Raw genomic sequence first — 25,071 nt, forward strand, 5'->3', positions numbered from 1 at the left:
AGAAATTATCCAATTTGAACTACGGAGGGGAAAAAAAGGTTGAAAAAGACTGAACAAAGCATCAGTGAGACAATATCAAAAACTCAAACATATACATAACTGAAGTCCCAAAGAGAGAATAAGGCAGGAAAGAAATAACAACCAAGAATTTCCCAAATTCAGAACAGGACATAAATTTGTAGATTCTAGAAGTTAAATGAACCCCACACAGAATAAATACAAATAATACCATCCTTAGATATAGTTACCATATGACATAGCAATCCCATTCTTTGTTATCTACCCTAGAGACATGAAAGCTGACAGTCACACAAAAACCTTTATTTGTATAATAGCAGCTTTATTCATAATTATAAAAAAAAAAAACACTAAAATGTCCTTAAACAGATGAGCAGACACACAAACAGTGATAAATCCATACAATGAATACTACTCAGTAATAAGAAAAAAAGAACTATAGACCGTGGCTCAGGCTTGAATCCCAACACTCTGGAATTTGAGGTGGGAGGACTGCTTGAACCCAAGAGCCCGAGATCAGCCTGGGCAACATGGTGAAAGCCCATCTCTACAAAAAAATATTAAAAAATTAGTTGGGCATGGTGGCACATGCCTATAGTCCTAGCTACTCAGGAGGCTGAGGTAGGAGCATCACTTGAGCCTGGGAGGTGGAGGCTGCAGTGAGCCAAGCTGAGATGGCACCACTGTACTCCAGCCTGGGCAACAGAGAGAAGCTGTCTCAAGAAAAAAAAAAAAAAGAATAAATGCAAGAACTTGGGACTTGGATGCATATCAAAGTCATTAAGCTGAGTTAAAAAAGCCAGTTGCAAAAAGTTACATACTGTAGGATTCAATTTACAAACTTTTCTCTTCCTTTGAGATAGGGACTCACTCTGTCGCCAAGGCAGAAGTACAGTGGCACAATCTCGGCTCACTGCAACCTCTGCCTCCCAGGCTCAAACAATCCTCCCTCCCACCTCAGCCTCCTGAGTAGCTGGGAGGCTAATTTTTTATAGTTTTTAAATTTTTTTACAGAGATGGGGTCTTGCTATGCTGCCCAGACTGGTCTCAAACTCCCAGACTCAAGCAATCTGCCCAACTCGGCCTCCCAAAGTGCTGGGATTACATGCATGAGTCACCGCACCTGACCTACAAACATTCTTAAAACAATACACGAGGCCACGCATGGTGGCTCAGCCTGTAACCCCAGCACTTTGGGAGGCTGAGGTGGGTGGATCACCTGAGGTCAGGAGTTCGAGATTACCCTGACCAACATGGTGACAATGTCTCTACTAAAAATATAAAAATCAGTGAGACAAGGTGGCGCACGCCTGTAATCCCAGCTACTTGGGAGGCTGAGGCAGAAGAATCGTTTGAACGCGGGAGGTGGAGGTTGCAGTGAGCCGAGATGGCGTCATTGCACTATAGCCTGGACAACAAGAGCAAAACTCTGTCTCAAAAAAAAAAAAAGAACACATGAGTGATTGCCAGCAGTTATGGATGGGGAAAGATACCTTTACAGGGACAAGATGAGGGCGTTTTTTAGGAAGTGATGGAACTGTTCTGCAACCTGATTATGGTGTATTCTGTGGGATGTGGCTAAAGCAACCAAAATACTGGAAGCAGCCCCCAACCCCAGTGCCCAACAGAAATGACTACACTGTGGCACAGTCATATAATAAAATGTTATTCAGCAATAAAAGGGGAAGAACTACTGATACATGCAACAACACAGATCAATCTCAAAAGGCATATGGTAACAGAAACCTTACATAAATAACAATGCATTATATATGATTCCATTTATCTATAACTCTAAGAGGTAAAAAAAACTAATCCATGTTGAAAAAATTTGTTTAAAGTATTTGACTCAGGCTGGGTGCAGGAGCTCACGGCTGTAACCCCAGCACTGTGGAAGGCTGAGGTAGGCGGATCACTTGAGGTCAGGAGTTCGAGACCATCCTGGCCAACATGGTGAAATCCCATCTCTACTAAAAACAAAAATTAGCCAGGCATGGTGGTGCATGCCTGTAGTCTCAGCTACCCAGGAGGCTGAGGCAGGAGAATCACTTGAACCCAGGAGGTGGAGGTTGCAGTGAGCCTAGATCGTGCCACTGCACTCCAGCCTAGGCAACAGAGTGAGATTCCATCTAAAAAAAATAAAAGTTGCTGACTCTAGAGGGGTAGGGACAGAGATAAACTCAGCGAAATTTCTTAGATGGTTTTTTGGTTTGTTTTAAGAGAGAGAGTCTCACTATGTTGCCCAGACTGGCCTCGAACTCCTAGCCTCAAGCAATCCTTCTGCCTCAGTCTCCTGAGTAGCTGGGACTACAGGCATGCAACACTGTGCCCAGATTAGGTTTTTTGTTTGTTTTTTTTTTCTTAAGACGGAGTGTCACTTTTGTTGCCCAGGCCAGAGTGCAACGGTGCAAACTTTGCTTACTACAACCTCTACCTCCCGGGATTAAGCGATTCTCCTGCCTCAGCCTCCTGAGTGGCTGGGATTACAGGTATCTGCCACCACGCCTGGCTAATTTTTGTATTTTTAGTAGAGACAGGGTTTCACCATGTTGGCCAGGCTGGTCCCAAACTCCTGAGCTCAAGTGATCCACCCGCCTCAATCTCCCAAAGTGCTGGGATTACAGGCGTGAGCCACTGCACCCGGCTGGCTTTTTTTTTTTTTTTAATATTCACAAATTTTGCTATAGTCCCAGCTACCTACGAGGCTGAGGAGGGATGATCGCTTGAGCCCAGAAGTTCAAGACAGACTGGGCAGCACAGGGAGACTCTGTCTCAGAAAAAAAAACAACAAAAAACGAAACAAGTTTTGAACTAGTGTTAACGATATGCATATTGACATGAAATGTCACAACCTGATCTCCAATTTATTTGAAATGTGTAAAAAACTAAGAAAAATTGATGTGAGGGTAGACAATGAATAGTAGCTAAAAAATTGATAAACAAATATAGTCATCGCTCAGTATCCTCAGGGGATTGGTTCCAGGGCCCCTGGCACATACCAAAATCCTAGGACGCTCAAGTCCCTTATATAAAATGGAATAGTATGCCCATATCATCTACATCCTCCTGAAAACTTTAAAAAACTCTAAATTACTTAAAACCACCTATTATAGTGTAAATGCTATGTATTAATAGTTTTTATACTGTACTGTTTAGGGAACAATATCAAGAAGAATAGATTTTGTGTATGTTCAGGATGGACACATTGTTTCCTAAATATTTTCAATCTGCAGTCTATGGACACGAAGGGCTGGTTGTATATATACACAATGGAATATTATTCAGCCTTACAAAGAAAATCTGACAAATGCCACAACACAGATGAACCTTGAAAGCAATTTGCTAAGTGAAAAAGACCAGTCACAAAAAGACATAGAATGTATGATTCTACTTATAGGAGGCACCCAGAAGAGGCAAATGCAGAGACAGAAAGCAGAATAGAGGTTATGAGCAACTGCTTAGGGATGGGGAAAGAAATTTGTTACTTAAAATAGTACTGTTTCTATTCAGCGTGATTAAAACATTCTGGAAATAGATAGTAGTGAAGGTTATAGCATTGTGAATGTACTTAATGTCACTGAATTATATACAAAAAAATGGTACATTCTAAGGCCGGGCGTGGTGGTTCACACCTGTAATCCCAGCACTTTGGGAGGCCAAGGCAGGCAGATCATCTGAGGTCAGGAGTTCAAGAACAGCCTGGCCGACATGACGAAACCCTGTTTCTACTAAAACACACACAAAAAATTAGTCAGGCATGATGGCATGAGCCTATAGTCCCAGCAACTCAGGAGGCTGAGGCACAAGAACTGCTTGAACCCAGGAGGCAGGAGGCAGAGGCTGTAGAGAGCTGATATCGCACCACTGCACTCCAGTCTGGGTGACAGAGCAAAACCCTGTCTCAAACAAACAACAACAAAAAGAAATGGTGGGTGGGGGCGGGGACATTCTATGCAGTGAATATTTACCACAAAAAAAAGAGTCATTTTTGGGCCGGGCGTGGTGGCTCACACCTGTAATCCCAGCACTTTGGGAGACCAAGGTGGGCGGATCACCTGAGGTTGGGAGTTCGAGACCAGCCTCACCAACGTGGAGAAACCCCGTCCCTTACTAAAAATACAAAATTAGCCAGGCATGGTGGTACATGCCTGTAATCCCAGCTACTGGGGAGGCTGAGGCAGGAGAATCACTTGAACCTGGGAGGCGCAGGTTGCAGTGAGCCAGGATTGAGCCATCCACCCACCTCAACCTCCCAAAGTGCTGGAATTACAGGCGTGAGCCACCGTGCCCAGCTGGTCTCTATCTCTTGACCTTGTGATCCGCCCGCCTCAGCCTCCCAAAGTTCTGGGATTACAGGTGTGAGCCATCTCACCTGGTTTTTTTTTTTTTTTTTTTTTTTGTGGAGACAGAGTCTCACTCTGTTGCCCAGGCTGGAGTGCAGTGGCATGATCTCAGTTCACTGCAACCTCCGCCTCCCAGGTTCAAGCAGTTCTCCTGCCTCAGCCTCCCAAGTAGCTGGGATTATAGGCACGTGCCACCATGCCCAGCTAAGTTCTGTATTTTTAGTAGAGACAGTTTCGCCAGGTTGGCCAGGCTGGTCTCCAACTCCTGATCTCAGGTGATCCGCCCACCTCAGCCTCCCTAAGTGCTAGGATTACAGGTGTGAGTCACCGTGCCTGGTCTGTGTTTTGTGTTCTAGTTCCACACATATATAACAATAGCAATATCACAAGAAATTAAAATGTTACTTTGAAATTTCAATAAAAGCTCTTTAAAGTGAATCATGAAAACCTACAGACAGCATGTGCAATGGAAAGGGTGAAACAGACAAAATTTAAATTCAATTCCTCCATAGTCAATAAATGGTGATGGAACTTGGTCAAACCAAAGTATGCCTGTATGATTTTCTTTCTCTTAGATGGGGCAATAATAATACTTACTCCCACAGAGCACTTTTGAGTAAAAACTGATATAAAATTTAATTCTGAATTATAGAGAACAAAGTAAATATCGAGAACACAGCACAATGCTCGGCAAGTACTTAATAGATACTTTATGTGTGAATCAAATGAATAATTACCTCCATGAAGAGACATGCAAGGATAAGATGCTCTCATTAAATCCTTAAGAAGACCATCAGCATGTTCCTGCTTATCCACAAATATAATGACAGATCCTGACTCTTGATAATGGCCTAGAAGCTCAAGTAACTTCAAGAATTTCTTTTCTTCTTCAATCACAATCTGAAAACACCATATTGAACCAAGTTAATGGAGTGAAAATGCAAATGGATCCCTTGGACAGAAATATTCATTTTATTTGTGGTGAATGAATAAATGAAAATATCTTGCTATATCTTCACCAAGGGCTAGGAAGACGTTGATTTTAATTGTAAACAATAAAAAAAAAATTGTAAACTTTCAGGGTTTAACAGGCTTGCAAATGTGGGCAAATGATCATCTGTTCTCTCTGGCTCTTAATTTCATATCCTAGTAACCAAGAGATAAAATAGGTATGTGACATTTCTTTTCCCTTTGTAGAGACAGAGGTCTCGCTATATTGCCCAAGCTAGTCTCCAGCTCCTGGCCTCAAGTGATCCTCCTACCGTGGTCTCCTAAAATAGTGGGATTACAGGCATGAGTCACCATGCCCATCTGGTATGTGACATTTCTATATATCGGCTCACCACTCACCACTTTTGATGAGAGAAACTAAAACGACATTTTATTTTATGTCTTTAAAGAGACAGGGCTCACTATGGCTAGGGTGCTATTCAGAGATGTGATCCAGCTATGATAAGCAAGTTTTGACGTGTTCTGTTTTTCTGCCCTGGGTAGAATATCTCATTCTTTAGGCAATCTGGTGGTCCCCTGTTACCAGGAGGTCACCACACTGATGCTGAACTTAGTATGGACAAAGATATGCATAGTGCACTACAGTCCGGAACTACAGGGACTGAAAAGCTGCAACTTCAGGCATGCACCACCGCACCCAGCAAAAAAAAAAAAAAAAAAAAGAGCATTTTACATAGTTGCATGGAACAGCATAGTTAAGTGTATCTGGTAAAATACTGAAGGCTACAGTAGTGGTATACGACTTCATTTTAGAAATTATCTTGCCTACCTCACACACAGTGATCCCAAAAGGATCACACATACTACCTAAGTATCAACGAAACTGGGAATTTCCTAAAGATGGTACCCACCACTTGTTGTTCCACATCCGAGCAAACCACACTCCTGCCTCCAACTTGTACTTCAATAGGTTTACTCAGGATCCTGCGAGCCAAAGCCTCCATAGCTCTGGGGAAAGTAGCTGAAAACATAACCGTCTGTCGATCAGGACGAACATTATCCACGATGCGCATGACCTGAGAAAAAGAAAACATTACAAATAAACATGGTTAAATAGGGTCTTCAAAGCTTACGCAATGTTAAAACCAAGTAAAAGGAACTTTTGAGAACAACTATCTCAGTTTTGCCACTCCCACAGTCTTTCAATCTCAAGAAACGACAACTCCACACATGCTTAGGCCAAAAATCTAGGAGACATCTTTGATTAATCTCTGTCGCTCATCTTACAACCAATCCATCAACAAATGTAGTGGTCTTTCTTCAAATTATATCTAGGATACAACCCACTACCATTGTTTCCCTTCATTTATTCAACACGTTTTTATTAAAGAACCATCTTGAACCAGGTACTGTTCTAAGTACTAGGAATATGCAATAAAAACAGACAAAAAGGAGGATTCTGGGAAGCTGGCAGAGCGGGAATCACCAGGAATCTGTATCCACACCTAGACAACAACTGTGCTGGTAGAATCTGTCTGATGTAACCACTTTGGAATTCTGGAATCTACAGAAGGTTTGCAACTTCCTGGGAAAAGCCTGGAAGATAAATTGTGGCTGTTTTCTGCCATTTTCAGCTCTTAGCACAGTAGCAGTTAACCATCCCCCACAAACAGCCCCACAGCAGGCAGGCATGCACATTTCTGAAGCAAACTGTACATAGCTTGCAAGAGCCAGGGTGGTCAAGAAGGACTCTGTCCTCCAAATATGGAGGATCTCTGCTCTGATTGTTACTTCTGATCACAGAGGTAAAGACAAAGAGACATTGGCTGTTATTGTTGCATTCACACCCTGCAAACCACTGCAAGCCCGGACCCCTCAAGCTGAAGTGACTACCAGGGTTAATCTGATGCCCCTTCCCTCTGCCTTTTCTTCTTTTGAGAGCCAAAAATTAAATACTAGGAGATTAAAAAACATATGAATATCCAAAGAAATTTACAAAGTAACCACACATACAGAATGTCACAGGCTCAGAAAACACATGAAATGACCTTAAGTGTACACCTCAGGGCAATCCTAGCCACAGACCACCTACGACAATCAAATACAAAAATAATACACAATAACAGTAATAAAAAACAGTAAACCCTAGGGAAAGGGGAGAATCTGATTCCCAAATTACCACATTACTAGATTCAAATGTCCAATTTTCAGGCCGGGTGTGGTGACTCAGGCCTGAAATCCCAGCACTTTGGGATGTCAAGGCAGGCGGATCACTTGAGCTCAGGAGTTAAAGGCCAACCCGGCCAACATGCTGAAACCCTGTCTCTACTAAAAACACAAAAATTAGCCAGGCGTGGTGGCATACGCCTATAATCCCAGCTACTCAGGAGGGTGAGGCAGGAGAACCACTTGAACCTGGGAGGTGGAGGTTGCAGTGAGCCACTGCACTTCAGCCTGGGCTACAGAGTGAAACTGTCTCAAAATAAATAAATAAATAAAAATAATTTCCAATTCTCACTATTTTCTTCAGTATATAATCATGCCTGGAAGCACACTACTGCTTGCCAACTCTTCTCTAGGCAGAAGTCAGTGTGCAGCTTTGATCTATGAAGCTCACAAAATAATCACAAACTAAATCGAAATTTTCCTCTTTTTTTCTTGAGACACAGTCTCACTCTGTCACCCAGGCTGGAGTGCAGAGACATTACATTGACTCACCACAGCCTCTATCTCCCAGGCTCAAGCAATCCTGCTACTTGAGCCTCCTGAGTAGCTTGGACTATAGGCGCATGCTCCCACATCCAGCTAATTTTTATGTATTGGACATAAATACATGAGAGAATGCTGAATTAATCATTTATTTTGTTTATATGTATTTATGTATCTGTATGTATTTATGGCAAGGAATGATTCACACTTTGCCTTTCAATGGAAAAAGTTGTTTTGAACTCACTCTATAAGAACCTGGTTTACCAGAAGGTCCCTATCAATCACTCTTATCTACTTAAAGCATTATAATAAAATCTAAGATTTCACATGACTGGGAAAGACACTGAAAGGCACGTGACTCTGTTCCATCTGATACTTCAATTCTCTTTACTCTCTTTCCACAAACAGACCCCTTGCCTCTGCTTGAATACCTGGAAGAAACAGATATTCAGTATCATATTAGCCCCCGCTTCCTCATGAAGCAATGTTTCATCTCCAAATAATGTTTATCCAGTCCTTCCTCAAAATAAACTCATATCAAGCTCCATATGACTTCCCCACTGGATCCCATTTGTACTCCTTGGGACCAAAAAAATAAATTCAATGTTGCTTTCATGTGACACTTGTTCAGAGTTAAAGGATGCTATCATATCTTCTACTTAAAGCTGATTATTATTATTATTTATATTATCATTTTTTGAGATGAAGTCTAGCTCTGTCACCCAGGCTTTAAGTGCAGTAATGCGATCTTGGCTCACTGCACCCTGTGCCTCCCAGGTTCACGTGAGTCTCCTGCCTCAGCCTCCCGAGTAGCTGGGATTACAGGTGTCCATCACCATGTCCAACTAATTTTTGTATTTTCAGTAGAGACAGGGTTTCACCATGTTGGCCAGGCTAGTCTGATCTCCTGACTTCAAGTGTTCTGCCTGCCTTGGCCTCCCAAAGTGCTGAGATTAAAGCCATGAGCCACCATGCCCCGCCCAAAGCTGAGTATCATTTTAACTGTTTCTCATATGGCTCAAGCATTACCATAATCCTGCTTCTTCTGTGTTCTTCTATTTACATCACATTTAGAATGCAGTCCTTAAATCTAAACACAATACATGCACTATCATATAACAGGCAATAAATTTTTGGAGAGTACATGGATAAACTGAAAAGGCTAAATATGACATTTGCCTTATCCCTTTTCTATGCACATTTCCATTACTGTGGACTCTTATAATCCTTTTTTATTTATTTTTTGGCAACTACAGCCTACTGACAATTCACAATGCTCTTCTTAAGAAAACTTTCTACCACCCTTAAAATGTGTTCCTATAAATCTGTATCACTGAAATTTTGCACCTAAGCAAACAGCATATATAAGGAATATAAAAACCTAGGCTAGACAAATTCTTTAGGCCATTATCTTAGTAAAAGTGAATGACTTTGATAAATGTAAATAACGTGCTATCTAGACTAGATAATGAGGTATTTAAAAGCATGATTTAAAAGAATTTATTTAAAAAGACAATGGGCTGGGCGTAGTGGCTCACGCCTGTAATCCCAACACTTTGGGAGGCAAGGTGGGTGGATCGCCTGAGGTCAGGAGTTCGAGACCAGCCTGGCCAACATGGTGAAACTCCATCTCTACTAAAAACACAAAAGTTAGCCAGGCGTGGTGGTGGGCACCTGTAGTCCCAGCTACTTGGGAGGCTGCAGCGGCAGAATCACTTGAATCCAGGAGGCAGAGGTTGCCATGACTGGTGATCGCTCTCCACTGCACTCTAGCCTGGGCGACAGAGCAAGACTCCGTCTCAAAAAAATAAAATAAGGCTTAAGGTCTATTATTAGCACTCCAATTCTAGTTTAACTGGTGTTGGTCTTACATGGCTAAGAAATGCCAGTATAAACACCTCCTGAAGAAGTTTTATGAGGAATCTGAAACATAAATATGTGCTTCAAGACTGTATGTCCCGGCCGGGCGCGGTGGCTCAAGCCTGTAATCCCAGCACTTTGGGAGGCCGAGACGGGCGGACCACGAGGTCATGAGATCGAGACCATCCTGGCTAACACGGTGAAACCCCGTCTCTATTAAGAAATACAAAAAACTAGCCGGGCGAGGTGGCGGGCGCCTGTAGTCCCAGCTACTCGGGAGGCTGAGGCCGGAGAATGGCGTAAACCCGGGAGGCGGAGCTTGCAGTGAGCTGAGATCCGGCCACTGCACTCCAGCCTGGGTGACAGAGCGAGACTCCGTCTCAAAAAAAAAAAAAAAAAAAAAAAAAAGACTGTATGTCCCCAGTCTTCTGTATTACCATGCAACAGAAAAGTGTGTGTGTGAATTTCAGAAACCATATGAACATTTCATTCTCATGGCAGCTACAAGGTTATATTTACATTTCAAAACACTTAAGAAATGTAATGATTACCTGGGGTTCAAAACCCATATCAAACATTCTGTCTGCTTCATCTAAAACAACATATGTCACTCTTCGAAGATTTGTGACCCGACCTAAGATGAGAAGAAAAATAAAGACAAAAAGAAAACTAAAAATCAGTCCCAATTCATTTTATGGCTACCAAGAACTTTTAAAAACTGTAAAGGAAACTAAAATGCCTGACTTAACCAGAGGGGTAAGTTAGGTATCTTTAAAAAGTGAAAAGAAATTTTGATCTAAAATGTCTTAATCTAGTGACAAATACTTTCTGACAATGGGTATATGAGGCCCTTTATTTTGTCAAACTCGTCTCTTGCATACCATCATAGGGCCTGAAGAACCTGTAAAATTCAGAAAACAGCCCTCTCCAAAACACATCATAAAACTAAGACTGAGATGAAGCATCGAGCCACATCAGCCATTATCTGACAGCATCACCTAGAAAAAAACATATTAGAGATTACAGCGTATGTGTGGAAAGCAAGTTCTAGTGCTATTTTAGACACAGAAAATGCCTCTCTATATTATTTTATAACCTACTTCATATATTTAGAAGCTTCTTAAACGGGCATGTCAAACCCTTAATGAGAAGCTATTTGACAGCATTAGGAAACTATTGTATCACATAAAAACTTTAAATACCAAAACACATTACATAAACACATTTTCCATACAAAGATATAAATCCCAATTTTATTAAGTGAACCCACTGACTTAAATAAATGCCAACTGGCTTCCTAACCAGTGAAAACAAAATACATACACAGGAAACCTCTTCTAAAATATTAACACAAGCATTGCTATCAACTGTTGAATCAATCTCCTGGCAAAAACATGTACAAAAAGTTATTTAAAAATAGACCAAAATGACAGATAAGAGAAAAAGGTAAAATTAATCAAGATGAATTTCAGGAGGAGACTTAATGCAGCATTGAGAAAAAAAAAAACAAGGGATTATTTAATCAGCATTCAAATCAAAACTTTCCATATGCTAGACAAGCACAAAGATTTCTCAAACAATTTTGATGTCACTTTGCCAACTTCATGTACAATTAGAATTAAGTTCATACAGAAATTCAAGCAGAATACTATTAGAAACATGCACTAACTCACAGTTTTTAACACTCTATTATGTACATACTGAATATTGCAATAGAAACCTCTGAGAACATTTTCTTCAAAAAATAAAAAGTGCCAAAATAAGTGCTATCTAATATTTAAGTATTCCACACTAGCATTTGTAGCCCCAATTAGTTTTGCAAGGTCGGGAACAGCATTAAATTACCTACCTTTGATGGTTTAAGTCTCGGAAGCCCAGTTCTATAAATCTTGAAGGGCCTTTCTCCACAGAAGTTAAATAATGTCAACAGTTTAGTAAGAGTTTTGATAGGGAATAATTTAACAAAGCATAACATTTGAGCTACAAACATGCAATATTTACAAAAGATAAAATTTCTTGAAGCTGCAATATCTTAATTTATGTAGTATTGTAAGAAAATACTAGCTCATGTGGAGAAAAAGTCTAAATTTTGTAATAAAGAAAAGGCTACTACCCTATTCTTTTACTAAGCAAAGCCAGGCCAAAAATGGATTAAGAATCCAAGTTATGATCAGAGTTACTTCTGAAAAAAATTTTTAAATTGCAAAAATATCATTAATGTTTATAATAATCAACTTATTCCAATACAAGTTTTTTTTTTTTTTTTTTTTTGAGATGGAGTCTCGCTCTGCCACCCAGGCTGTACTACAGTGGGGTGATCTTGGCACACTGCAAGCTCCGCCTCCCGGGTTCAAGCTATTCTCCTGCCTCAGCCTCCCAAGTAGCTGGGACCACAGGCTACAAATTTTAAGATACTGCAACTTTAAGAAGAAATATAGAAACCCTTTGTTGGTTTCTTGCATCTGTTTTAACAAAAAAATGTAAAGAATTCAAAAAGGAAAGACACCAAAAAAATACCCCTGACTTACCACTGTTAGCCGCTAACATGTCAATCATTCGACCAGGTGTGCAAACAATAATTTCAGCACCTCTTTTCAGCTCAGCAATCTAATAAAAAAGATGAAACTTAATAGTCTATCACTAATGCTTACTTAAACACTAAAAAATATTACATTTAGTTCTTGCCTAGTCTGGTAAGAAGACTTCAAAGCCTCCTGCCTAATTATTTTGAATCTCGGGGCACTACTAAAGAAACAGCAACAGCCAGACGCAGTGGCTCACGCCTGTAATCCTAGCACTTTGGGAGGCTGAGGTAGGCAGATCACGAGGTCAGGAGATCGAGACCATCCTGGCTAACACGGTGAAACCCTGTCTCTACTAAAAATACAAAAAATTAGCCAGGCGTGGTGGCAGGTGCCTGTAGTCCCAGCTACTCGGGAGGTTGAGGCAGGAGAATGGGGTGAACTTGAGAGGCGGAGCTTGCCGTGAGGTGAGATCGCACCACTGCACTCCAGCCTGGGTGAAAGTGTGAGACTCCGTCTCAAAAAAAAAAAGAAAAAAACAGCAACAACGTGACCACATAGTGCCATAAATTTGAAACAAATAAAAACTAGAGAATTTTGCAAATTTGATTTGCCACTATCCCTCAAAACCAAGAAACAAACTTAAGAAAGCAGTTTAAAAAAAAAAAGTGATCATCTTTGAGCCCAGGAGTTCAAGATTGCAGTGAGCTATGATCACATCCTTGCACTTCAGCCTGAGCAAGAGCGAGACCTTGTCTCAGAAAAGAAATTTCGAAGTGACCACATAGACTAGCGTTTTTCAAATTGAGGATTGCCACATTAGTGAATCATTAAATCCTTTAACAGTCATAATCAGCTTTTTTTTTTTTTTTTTTTTTTTGAGACAGGGTCTCATTCTGTTGCCCAGGCTCTGTTGTCCAGTGCAGCAGTGTCATCATAGCTCACTGCAGCCTAGATCCTGGGCTCAAGAGATGATCACTTTTTTAAAAAAACTGCTTTCTTAAGTTCGTTTCTTGATTTTGAAGGATAGTGGCAAATCAAATTTGCAAACTTCTCTAGTTAGCCACTAGCTAGGACTACAGGCACTCGCTAATTTATTTACTGTTTTAAGACATGGGGTCTCACCATATTGCCCAGGCTGGTCTCAAACTCCTGGACTCAAGTGATTCTCCCATTTCAGCCTCCCAAAGTGCTGTGATGATTACAAGTATGAGCCATAGTGCTCAATCACAACCAGCGTTTTTTAAATGAAATAGAATGCAAAATACCGGAAGTCCCTTAACATCATAAAACTTTTGTTTGGCATTTATATAAATACAATGTGCAAGCATGTACCATGTTGTTTTGTAAGTATATTTCTACAAACTATAGTCATGAAAAATCATAAACTTAGAAAATGAAGTTCAAGTAATTAAAATAGCACTGGAGTTAACAAAAGCAAATATTCTTGAAGTGTGTTCTTGTAACAAGAGTCCTAAGAAACAGTTTTGTAGTTAAGTTCAGAAAATGACAATTTATCCCATTTATCTAGCAACACGATACACATTAGCTTATTAAGAACTAAGAAGTCTTACAGCAAAGAAACTGGTTTTAACTTTTTATACTCCAACGTTTCCAAAACTTATCCAACCACAGAACCTACTTTTTTGCCTTCTTCTACTCAGGCAAAATATCTGAAAACTATTTCATTCTTTAGAAGACAGCTGAAGGGATGGTCATAGTGGCTCACGAGGGAAGCCGAGGCAAGCAGATTGCTTGAGCCCAGGAATTCGAGACCAGCCTGGGCAACATGGCAAAAACCTCATCTCTACAAAAAAATACAAAAATTAGCTGGGTGTAGTGGCATGCATCTGTGGTCCCAGCCACTCAGGAGGCTGAGGAGGAAGGACTGCTTGAGCCCAGGAGGTCACAGATGCAGTGAGCCAAGGTCACACCACTGCACTCCAGCCTGGACAACAGAGCAAGATGCTGTCTCAAATAAAACAGAACCAAAAAAAAGAAGAAGAAAAAAACACCTCTGATATTAATGCATCCCAGTAATCACCATCACTTTTTCCCCCCGAAGATGGAGTCTTGCTGTCTCCCAGGCTGGAGCGCAGTGGCGTGATCTCAGCTTACCACAACTTCCGCCTCCCAGGTTCAAGTGATTCTCCTGCCTCAACCTCCCAAGTAGCTGATATTATAGGCACGCACCACCACACCAGGCTAATTTCTGTGTTTTTAGTAGAGACCGGGGATCTCGCCATGTTGGCTAGGCTGGTCTTGAGCTCCTGATCTCATGATCCACCCGCCTTGGCTTCCCAAAGTGCTGGGATTACAGGCGTGAGTCACCGTGCCTGGCCACCATCACTTTTTAAAGACGTCAGCATAGATTATAGAAAATAAATGCTCAGAGATCAGAGACCTAGGTTCCAGGACAAACTCTAGAACGTATTAACCTAATTGGTCAACTTAATAAATCTTTCTGAGTATTTCCTCATATGTAAAATTAAAAAAAAAATCTGCCTTCTCAGGCAGGGGAAGAGGGAGGAGGGATAATCTATGTAAAAATGACTCAAAAATTCTAATACAGCATTAACATAATATGTTCTTTTTTGTCACAACTATATTGGGTCATAATTAACAAAAATTATATATATTTAAGGTGTACAACATGTTTGATAAACATATACACTCTGAAATGATGACCACAATCAAGCTAACATATCCCCTTACATAGTTACCAATATTTTCTTTTGTGGTAAGAACATTTAAGATCGGTTGGGCGCAGTGGCTCACGCCTGTAATCCCAGCACTTTGGGAGGCCAAGGCAGGAGGATCACTTGAAGTCAGGAGTTCAAGACCAATCTGGCCAATATGGTGAAACCCCATCTCTACTAAAAATACAAAAATTAGCCAGGCAAGGTGGCGGGCACCTGTAGTCCCAGCAACTTGGGAGGCTGAGGTAGGAGAATCGCTTGAACCGGGGAGGCGGAGGTTGTAGTGAGCCAAGATTGCGCCACTGCACTCCAGCCTGGATGACAGGGCGAGACTCCACCCCAAAACGAAAAAAAAAAAAAAAGAACATGATGTGAGATCTACTGGCTTAGCAAATTATTCAGCATACAATATAATATTAACTAGTCACCATGCTGTACGTTACATCTCCAAAGGTATTCATCCTGCATGAAATAACTAATTCTTACTATTATTTTTATACCTCATTTTTAAAATGATTTTAGAAGCAATCACTATTCAAAAAACTAAAAGTAAAAGTCATTCTTTTACTTTATTGAATCTTCCAACTTGAGAAAAGAATGGAAAACATGAATATTTTTTATGTAACTACCTGCTCACTGATTCCTGTTCCTCCATAAACACAGACCACTCTAAGTCCCAAAGTCTTGGAAAACTTCTTACACTCTTTAGTAATCTGTAAAGCCAGTTCTCGAGTTGGAGTCATGATGACAGCTGGAAAGATAAATACATCAGTAGCCTAACCACCAAAATTCTTAAGGCTATGCTTTCAAGTATTCAATTTCACCTCTACAATAAAGTTCAGATTGTTTCACCTAATATTTTTTGTTATGCATCTCTGAAAACTATTTCAAAAGTTGTATAACAGCAGAGGTTGTGGGGAAGGATAAGTATAAGCAGAGTTTAAAAACATGCTAAAAGAAGAAAAATGACAGTTAAATGCCTCATCCAACCCTCAGGAAAACAAATACTTGGTTCAATAGAACGCAAATAGTTTTCTAATGCAAATCACAGATCAAAGAAAATCAAGTGACTCACTGTGCCACAGAAGCCATACTGTTGCTTCCAGAAACAACCTTGGTCTGAGGGGCACAGACAGAGGAGAGAGATACTATGCCCCGTGTTCCTAAGAGAAAAGCTGAACAACTTTCCAAAACCCTATTCAACTTTGCAAGAGTTATCTCTGCCAAGATGAATCAAGAAACCAGAATCTAAACAACTAATCTTGAATGAAATGCTGGCATTATAGCCTGTTAAGGCCAAAAACTACCTAGGAAAATATGTTTCCCTAGTATATTCCATGTTGCCTTTACATATCTATTGATACCAGCCTAACAAACCTCAATATAAATAAACAGATAGATGCACGAGGAGTCTACCTGCCAAGTCAGAGTTTAAAAACTGAGCTGTGCCAGGAGGGGCTGTTTTTGTACTTCTGAGATGTCACTCCAGAGCTCTGAAGATTCTCACTCCACCTGCTGGTAAGGGGAAATCAGCCCCAAAGTGCCAAATTGATAAAGAAAATGTACATAAAGACATCTTCATTGTCATAATTAAGAACATTATAAACTATAAGGTCTTTCTGTTTGACAACAAAGCTGTTATTTGAAAAATAGTTTAATGAAAATAACTGTACCTATTGGCCCCTCTCCTTCTTCTAATGACCTCTGATCCATGATGTGTCTAAACATGGGCAACAGAAAAGCAATGGTCTTTCCACTTCCTGTTTTGGCAATGCCAATCAAATCTCGTCCAGACATTATAGCAGGAATAGCTTGGGTTTGGATTGGCGTGGGCTTTTCATAGCCATGCCTTAAAAAGAAAACCAAAGGAAGATAAGGTAAGAATTGAGATTGCTGGGCCCCAAAGAGGTCCCATGTGTTCCCATAAAAATAAACTTCCAAAAGGCTGTACATATTCATACAATAAAATACTATTTGGCAATAAAAAGGGAAGTACTAACACATTCTACAATATGGACTAACCCTGACAACAACATGTAAAGTGAAAAAAGTCAGTCACTAAAGACAAAAATTGTTTGATCCCATTTACATGAAATGTTAGGAATAGCCAAATCTATTCTAGAGACAAAAAGTAGATTAATGGTTGCCCAGGGGTGGGGAGAGGGGAGAAGACTGACTACTAATGGACAAAAGTTTCTTTTTGGGATAATGAAAAATTTAAAAATTAGGCAGGGCGCAGTGGTTCATGACTGAAATCCCAGCATTCTGGGAGGCTGACATGGGAGAATCATTTGGGGCCAGCAGTTCAAGACCAGCCTGGTCAACATAATGACACTCCATCTCTTAAAAAAAAAAAGGGGGGGCCAGGCATGGTGGTTCATGCTGTAATCCCAGCACTTTCAGAGGCCGCGGCAGGTGGATGATCTGAGGTACAGAGTTTGAGACCACCCTCACCAAAATGCAGAAACCCTGTATCTACTAAAAACACAAAATGAGCCAGGCGTGGTGGCGCATGCCTGTAATCCCACCTACTTGGGAGGCTGAGGCAAAAGAATCGCTTGAACCCGAGAGGTGGAGGTTGCAGTGAGTGAGATAGAGCCAATGCACTCCAGCCCGGGCAACAAGAGTTAAATTCTGTCTCAAAAAAAAAAAAAAAAAAGGCTGAGCATGGTGGCTCATACCTGTAATCCTAGCACTTTGGGAGGCCGAGGCGGACAGATCACCAGGTCAGGAGTTTGAGACCAGCCTCACATGGTGAAACCTAGTCTCTACTAAAAATACAAAAATTAGCCAGGCGTGGTGTGGCAAACACCTGTAGTCCCAGCTACCTGGGAGGCTGAGGCAGGAGAATCATTCGAACCCGGGAGGCAGAGGTTGCGGTGACCCGAGATCACGCCACTGCACTCCAGCCTGGGCAACAGAGTGAGACTCTGTCTCAAAAAAATAAATAAATAAAACCAAAAAACAAACAAAAAAAAAATTTCCAAAAATTAGACTATTGTAATGGTTGCAAAACTATAAAAATACACTAAAAAACATTAAGTTGGCTGGGCGCAGTGGCTCATGCCTGTAATCCTAGCACTTTGGGAGGCTGAGGCAGGTGGATCATGAGGTCAAGACATCAAGACCATCCTAGCCAACACGGTGAAACCCCGTCTCTATAAAAAATACAAAAATTAGCCGGGCGCAGTGGTGCATTCCTGTAATCTCAGCTACTTGGGGGACTGAGGCAGGAGAATCGCTTGAAGCTTGAACCCAGGAGGCGGAGGTTGCAGTGAGCCGGGATTGCGCCACTGCACTCCAGCCTGGTGACAAAGCGAGACTTGTCTAAAAAAAAATATATATATATATATCTGTATATATATATATATATATAAGTTGCATAATTTTTTTTTTTTTTTTTTTTTAAGACAGAGTCTCTCTCTGTCACCACGCTGGAGTGCAGTGCCACAATCCCAGCTCACCGCAACCTCTGACTCCCGGGTTCAAGCGATTCTCCTGCCTGAGCCTCCAAAGTAGCTAGGACTACAGGTTAGCTGGGACTATAGGCATGCGCCACCACACCCAGCTAATTTTTGTATTTTTAGTAGAGACGGAGTTTCACCATGTCGGCCAGGATGGTCTCGATCTCTTAACCTCGTGATCTGCCTGTCTTGGCCTCCCAAAGTGTTGGGATTACAGGTGTGAGACCCTGTCCCAGCCAAGTTGCATAATTTAACCAGCACTTTGGGAGGCCAAGGTGGGGGGATCACTTGAAGTCAGGAGTTTGAGACCAACTTCACCAACACGGCGAAACCCTGTCTCTATTAAAAATACAAAAATACAAAAATTGGCTGGGTGTGGTGGCGGGTACCTGTAATCCCAGCTACTTAAGAGGCTACGGCACAAGAATCACTTGAACCCGGGATGCAGAGGTTGCAGTGAGCCGAGATCATGCCAATGCATGCCTGAGGGAAGAGGTGGGAGGCTCTGTCTCAAAAAAGAAAAAAATAAATAAATAATTTAAAAAGCCAGGGATGGTGGCTCACGCCTGTAATCCCAGCACTTTGGGAGGCTGAGGCGGGCAGATCACCTGAGGTCAGGATTTCAAGGCCAGCCTGGCCAACATGGGGAAACCTGGTCTCTACTAAAAATATTTTAAAAATTAACCAGCCGTAGTGGCGCACACCTATAGTTCAGCTACTCAGGAGGCTGAGGCAGGATAACTGCTTGAGCCCGGGTGGCTGAGGTCACAGTGAGCACAGTGAGATCGCACCACTGTACTCTACCCTGGGCAACAGAGCAAGATTCTGTCTCAAACAAAAAAAAAAAGCAGTTGTATAATTTAAAGGGTAAATTTTGATATGTAAATTATCTCAATAAAACAATTTTTTTAAACGTAAGTTTTTTTTAGAGTAAAAATGTAACTCAGGGAGACATTGGTGTGAAAGGACTATTTTGAGCAGCAAGACACAGAAAACATAAACAACCACCAACCACTTACTTTTTGAGGGAATTTAAGATCTTCATGGAAATTCCACACTGGACCCAGGATTTAATTGGTTTGGGACAACCTTTTCCTTTAACTGTAATGCCCTCCATTTCCAATCGAAACACATTTACCTCTACAAAACAAAACCCAGATTAAAAGTTCTTAAATATTGTTCTATTGGTGTCTTCTACTTTTCAATTAGGCATAAGATGAAGAATCTTTAACTCTTATGCCAGGCCCAGTGGCTCACACCTGTAATCCTAGCAACTAGCACTTTGGGAGGCAGACGCAGGCAGATCCCTTGAACCCAGGAGTTGTAAGACCAACCTGGGCAACATGGTGAAACCCTGCCTCGACAAAAAGTACAAAAATTAGCTGGGTGTGGTGGCACATGCCTGTAGTCCCAGTTACTCAGGAGGCTGACATAGGAAGATCACCTGAGCCTATCAGGGGGATGTGGGGTGTGGTAGGAAATCAAGGCTGTAGTGAGCCATGACTGCACCACTGCACTCCAGCCTCCAGCCTGGGCAATGGAGGGAGAGACCCTGTCTCAAAACAAAACAAACAATTTTTTAAATTTTTGTATTTTTTTTAGTAGAGACAGGGTTTCACCATATTGGCCAGGATGGTCTCGAACTACTGACCTCATGATCTGCCTGCCTAGGCCTCACAAAGTGCTGGGATTACAGGCGTGAGCCACTGCATCCAGCCTACTTTTCCGTATTTTAGTAGACGGGGTTTCACTCTATTGCCCAGGCTGGTCTCGAACTTCTGAGCTCAAACAATGCGCCCACCTCAGCCTCCCCAAGTGCTAGGATTACAGGTGTGAGCCAACGCACCTGGCCAATTAATTTTTGATCATTTTAAAAATATTTCCAAAACACCCTCCTTCATCAGACACTATCCACATTTCTCTTGAGTAATGTGAAATGTATACTCTTCTGTTAGTAAATGAAAAAATGGAATTTTACCTTCTTGAGACATTTTTGCTAGTTCTGGAACTTCGACATAGAAGTTTTTCCTAAATGGCTCATATTCAATTTTTCCATGATCAACTGGTTCTAGAAGCTTTCGCTGTTTTGTTTGATACCCTGTAAGGGCTGTCTGAAGATCAACTTCTTCCTCCTCTGAAGAATACTATAGTTTAAAAGAAAAAAATTAAAGAGGTAAGCTCATTAGTATTTTCCTCTTGTGGGAAGCAATACTCCTAGCTTTTCAAATCTTCCTCTCCTAGAAACTACTCTAATTTTTTTACTTTCTGCGATACACTGTTTGACCCACAAGATTTTTATAGTGCTCCAGCACACTTAAACCTCTTAATTTTAAAATCACCTCAAATGATGTATGTCATCTTGAATTAGAAATACATCAAGAAGCTCCTGAAGAATTTTTCGACTTACTTTTCTTTTTCTTTGCCCTTTAGAAAGTTAAAATGCCAATATAAAGCTAAAACAGTAATGATCAGAGACGGCTCTAATAAGGTTTTGCTATTGTTTTTACTATATAAATCTTTACAATACGTGTTAATGGAAAGAAAGTTAATTCATTCTGTTACTTCATTTTTTTCTCTCCATATTGTATGCCTGAAGTGAGCTGATGAGGGGCAGAAAGATTATACAGTTAGGAATGAAAGACATCAGAATGTTCCACTAAATAGATATTTAACTAGATACTATACTACTACTAAGAATAGCAAGAATGTCTCCCAATTCTGGGAATTTCTCCTAGTTCACATAAATGAAAAGCACATCTCCATGAATGCTTTCTAATAAATGCTTCCAGGATAGTATCATAAAGTCAAAATTAATGAAAAATCACCTCCATGGCATCCTGGTCATTCTCCATCAGCTCACCTTTCTTCTTATCAGAATCCACAACTGCTTTTTTGGTTGTCACAACAGTGACAACTTTTGTGACCGTTGGCCCAGACTTCTAAAATAAAGAAGAAATATAGAATATTTTGCAAAGCTGAAACGCAAGTTATATGACAGCCGAAGCCCACAATAACTGACAAAATTTCGTCTTTAGTTTCTTTTTTTAGTGACATGGTCTCCATCACCCAGGCTTGAGTGGTGTGATCGTTAGCTCACTGTAACCTCAAATTTCTGGGCTCAAGGAGTCATCCCATCTGTCCTCCTGAGTTGCTAGGACTATAAGCACGTATCACCAAACCCAGTTAATTTTTTTTGCTTTTTGATAGAAAGAGTCATGCTATGTTGCCCAGGCTGGTCTTGAACTGCTTGGCTCCAGTGATCTACCAGCCTCAGCCTACCAAATGTTCTGGGATTGCAGTTGTGAGCCAGGGCATTGAGCCAACTGAGTTATTAAATGAAAATAGAAACAACAGACTGTTTTTCTCATTAATTTGTATAAATTTTTAAGCATAATATAATTATATTTTATAATACATCCACTTATCATTTACTGTATTATAGATAATTCTATATAATATTATATATACTTTATTTATTGAGATAAAGTTTTGCTCTTGTCACCCAGGCTGGAGTGCAATGGCATGATTTCAGCTCACTGTAACCTCTGCCTCCCAGATTCAGGCAATTCTCCTGCCTCAGCCTCCCCAGTAGCTGGGATTACAGGCGCCCGCCACTATACTCAGCTAAGTTTTGTATTTTTAGTAGAAGCAGGGTTTCGCCATGTTGGCAGGCTGGTCTTGAATTCCTTATCTCAGGTAATCCACCCACCTAAGTCCCTGCAAAAGTGCTGGGATTACAGGCATGAGCCAGCGTGCCCAATTATATATATATATATATATTTACATTTTATACATATATATATATATATATATATATATTTTTTTTTTTTTTTTCAGACTGAGTCTCATTCTGTTTCCCAGGTTAGAGTACAGTGGTGTGATCTAGGCTAATTGCTCCCAGTTCAACCTATTCCCCTTCCTCAGCCTCCCAAGTAGCTGGGATTAGAGGCATCCGCCATCACACCCAGCTAATTCTTGTATTTTTAGCAGAGATGGTGTTTTGTCATGTTGGCCAGGTTGATCTCTAACTCCTGACCTCAGGTGATCATTCACCTTGGCCTCCCAAAATGTTGGGATTACAGGCATGAGCCACCACATCCGGCATGATTATATATTTTCAAACTACTACTAGGCTGGGCACAGAGGCTCATGTCTGAAATTCCAGCACTTTGGGAGGCTAAGACAGGAGGATCACTTGAGTCCAGGAGTTCGAGACCAACCTGGGTAACACAGCGAGATTCCACCTCTATAAAACAATTAGCCAGGTGTAGTGGTACATGCCTGTAGTCCTAACTACTAAGAGGGTTGAAGCAGAATAATCGCTTCAGCCCAGGGGTATGAGGTATGATCATGCCACCGCAGCACTCCAGCCTGGGTAACACAGCGAGACCCTGTTGCTAAAAAACATTTTTTTAATTAAAAAATAGAATAAGCTTTGGGAGGCCGAGACGGGCGGATCACGAGGTCAGGAGATCAAGACCATCCTGGCTAACACGGTGAAACCCCGTCTCTACTAAAAAATACAAAAAACTAGCGGGGCGAGGTGGCGGGCGCCTGTAGTCCCAGCTAATGTAGTCCCAGCTACTCGGGAGGCTGAGGCAGGAGAATGGCGTAAACCCAGAAGGCGGAGCTTGCAGTGAGCTGAGATCCGGCCACTGCACTCCAGCCTGGGCGACAGAACGAGACCCCCTCTCAAAAAAAAAATAAATAAAATAAAATAAAATAAGGCCAGGTGCGGAGGCTCACACTTGTAATCTCAGCATTTTGGGAGGCCAAGGCGGACAGATCACTTAAGGTCAGGAATTCAAGACCAGAATGGCCAACATGGTGAAACCGTCTCTACTGAAAATACAAAAATTAGCCAGGTATGGTGGTGGGCACTTGTAATTCCAGCTAATCGGGAGGCTGAGGTAGGAGAATCACTTGAACCTGGGAGGCACAGGGTGCAGTGAGCAGAGATAGTACCTATCACTGCACTCCAGCCTAGGCAACAGAGCAAGACTCCATCTCGAAAAACAAAACAAAACATAAATAAAATAAAAAATAAAATAAAATAAAATAGGGTGGGTGCAGTAGCCTAATGCCTGCAATCCCAGCACACTGGGAGGCCAAGGGAGGTGGCTCACCTGAGGTCAGGAGTTCAAGACCAGCCTGGCCAACATGGTGAAACCTCATCTCCACTAAAAATACAAAAATTAGCTGGGCGTGGTGGCAAGGGCCTGTAATCCCAGCTACTCAGGAAGCTGAGGCAGAAGAATCACTTGAACCCAGGAGGTGGAGGTTGCAGTGAGCTAAGACTGTGCCACTGCACTCCAGCCTAGGCAACAAAAGTGATACTCCATCTCAAAAAAATAAATTAAATTAATATAAAAAAATAAAATGAGGCTGGGCATGGTGGTTCACACCTGTAATCCCAGCACTTTGGGAGGCCAAGGTGGGAGGATCACCTGAGGTCGAGAGTTCGTGACCAGCCTGACCAACATGGTGAAACCCGGTCTCCACTAAAAATACTAAAATTAGCCAGGCATAGTGGCAGGCATCTATAATCCCAGCTACTTGGGAGGTTGAGGCAGGAGAATCACTTGAACTCGGGAGGCGGAGGTTGCAGTAAGCCAAGATTGCGCCACTGCACTCCAGCTTGGGCAATAGAGCAAGACTCTGTCTCAGAAAAAATAAATAAATAAATAAATAAATTTTAAAAATGAAACAAAATACTACTAAATGGTATTTTCCAATCACTAGGCAAGCCAGGGGCTTGTACTGGGAGCCTGAATAAACCAATAAATAAAACAGGTAAAAGTCACTGCCCTTAGAGTGCTCACATTTTAGAAGGGAGAAGGGACACACTGTAAACACAAAAAAATCATATAATTTGTCAAAATGTAATAAATGCTATGAAAAAGAGGAAAAAAAGAATAAAGTGAAGGTCGTCAAGGGGTATCAAAGATGCAGCTGGGCATGGTGGCGCATGCCTGTAATCCCAGGATACTGGGAGGCCAAGGCAGGTGGATCACTTGAGGCCAGGAATTCAAGACCAGCCTAAGCAACATGGTAAAACCTCATCTCTACCAAAATACAAAAATTAGCCAGGAGTGGTGGTTCACACATGTAGTTGCAGCTACTTGGGAGGCTGAGGTAGGTAGACTGCACAGGCCTGGGAGGTGGAGGTTGCAGTGAGCCAAGATAACACCACTGCACTCCAGCCTGGGCAACAGAGAGAGACTGTTTCAAAAAAAAAAAAGAAGGCTGGGCACGGTGGCTCATGCCTGTAATCCCAGCACTTTGGGAGGCCGAGGCGGGTGGATCATGAGGTCAGGAGTTCAAGACCAGCCTGGCCAAGATGGTGAAACCCCGTCTCTACTAAAAAATACAAAACTTAGCTGGGCGCGCTGGTCGGCGCCTGTAATCCCAGCCACTAGGGAGGCTGAGGCAGGAAAATTGCTTGAACCCAGGAGGCGGAGTTTGCAGTGAGCCGAGATCGCGCCACTGCACTCTAGCCTGGGTG

At 41.6% G+C, this 25,071-nt stretch overlaps 1 protein-coding gene across 1 annotated transcript in view; it reads right to left on the bottom strand.

Annotated features, from left to right (window-relative positions):
- LOC105467133 (DEAD-box helicase 46) overlaps positions 1 to 25,071 on the bottom strand; it is a 74,468-nt gene that overhangs the window by 26,387 nt on the left and 23,010 nt on the right. The window contains exons 7-15 of the mRNA XM_011716549.3: positions 21,392 to 21,505; positions 20,545 to 20,710; positions 19,586 to 19,706; positions 16,776 to 16,951; positions 15,732 to 15,853; positions 12,410 to 12,488; positions 10,433 to 10,515; positions 6,224 to 6,388; positions 5,099 to 5,261 (exon numbers count right to left, since the gene is read on the bottom strand). Of these exons, the coding sequence (XP_011714851.1) occupies positions 5,099 to 5,261; positions 6,224 to 6,388; positions 10,433 to 10,515; positions 12,410 to 12,488; positions 15,732 to 15,853; positions 16,776 to 16,951; positions 19,586 to 19,706; positions 20,545 to 20,710; positions 21,392 to 21,505 (1,189 nt within the window). The remainder of the gene's footprint in view (positions 1 to 5,098; positions 5,262 to 6,223; positions 6,389 to 10,432; positions 10,516 to 12,409; positions 12,489 to 15,731; positions 15,854 to 16,775; positions 16,952 to 19,585; positions 19,707 to 20,544; positions 20,711 to 21,391; positions 21,506 to 25,071) is intronic.

Source organism: Macaca nemestrina, chromosome 6, assembly GCF_043159975.1.
Source record: "Macaca nemestrina isolate mMacNem1 chromosome 6, mMacNem.hap1, whole genome shotgun sequence".
Lineage (NCBI taxonomy): Eukaryota > Metazoa > Chordata > Mammalia > Primates > Cercopithecidae > Macaca > Macaca nemestrina.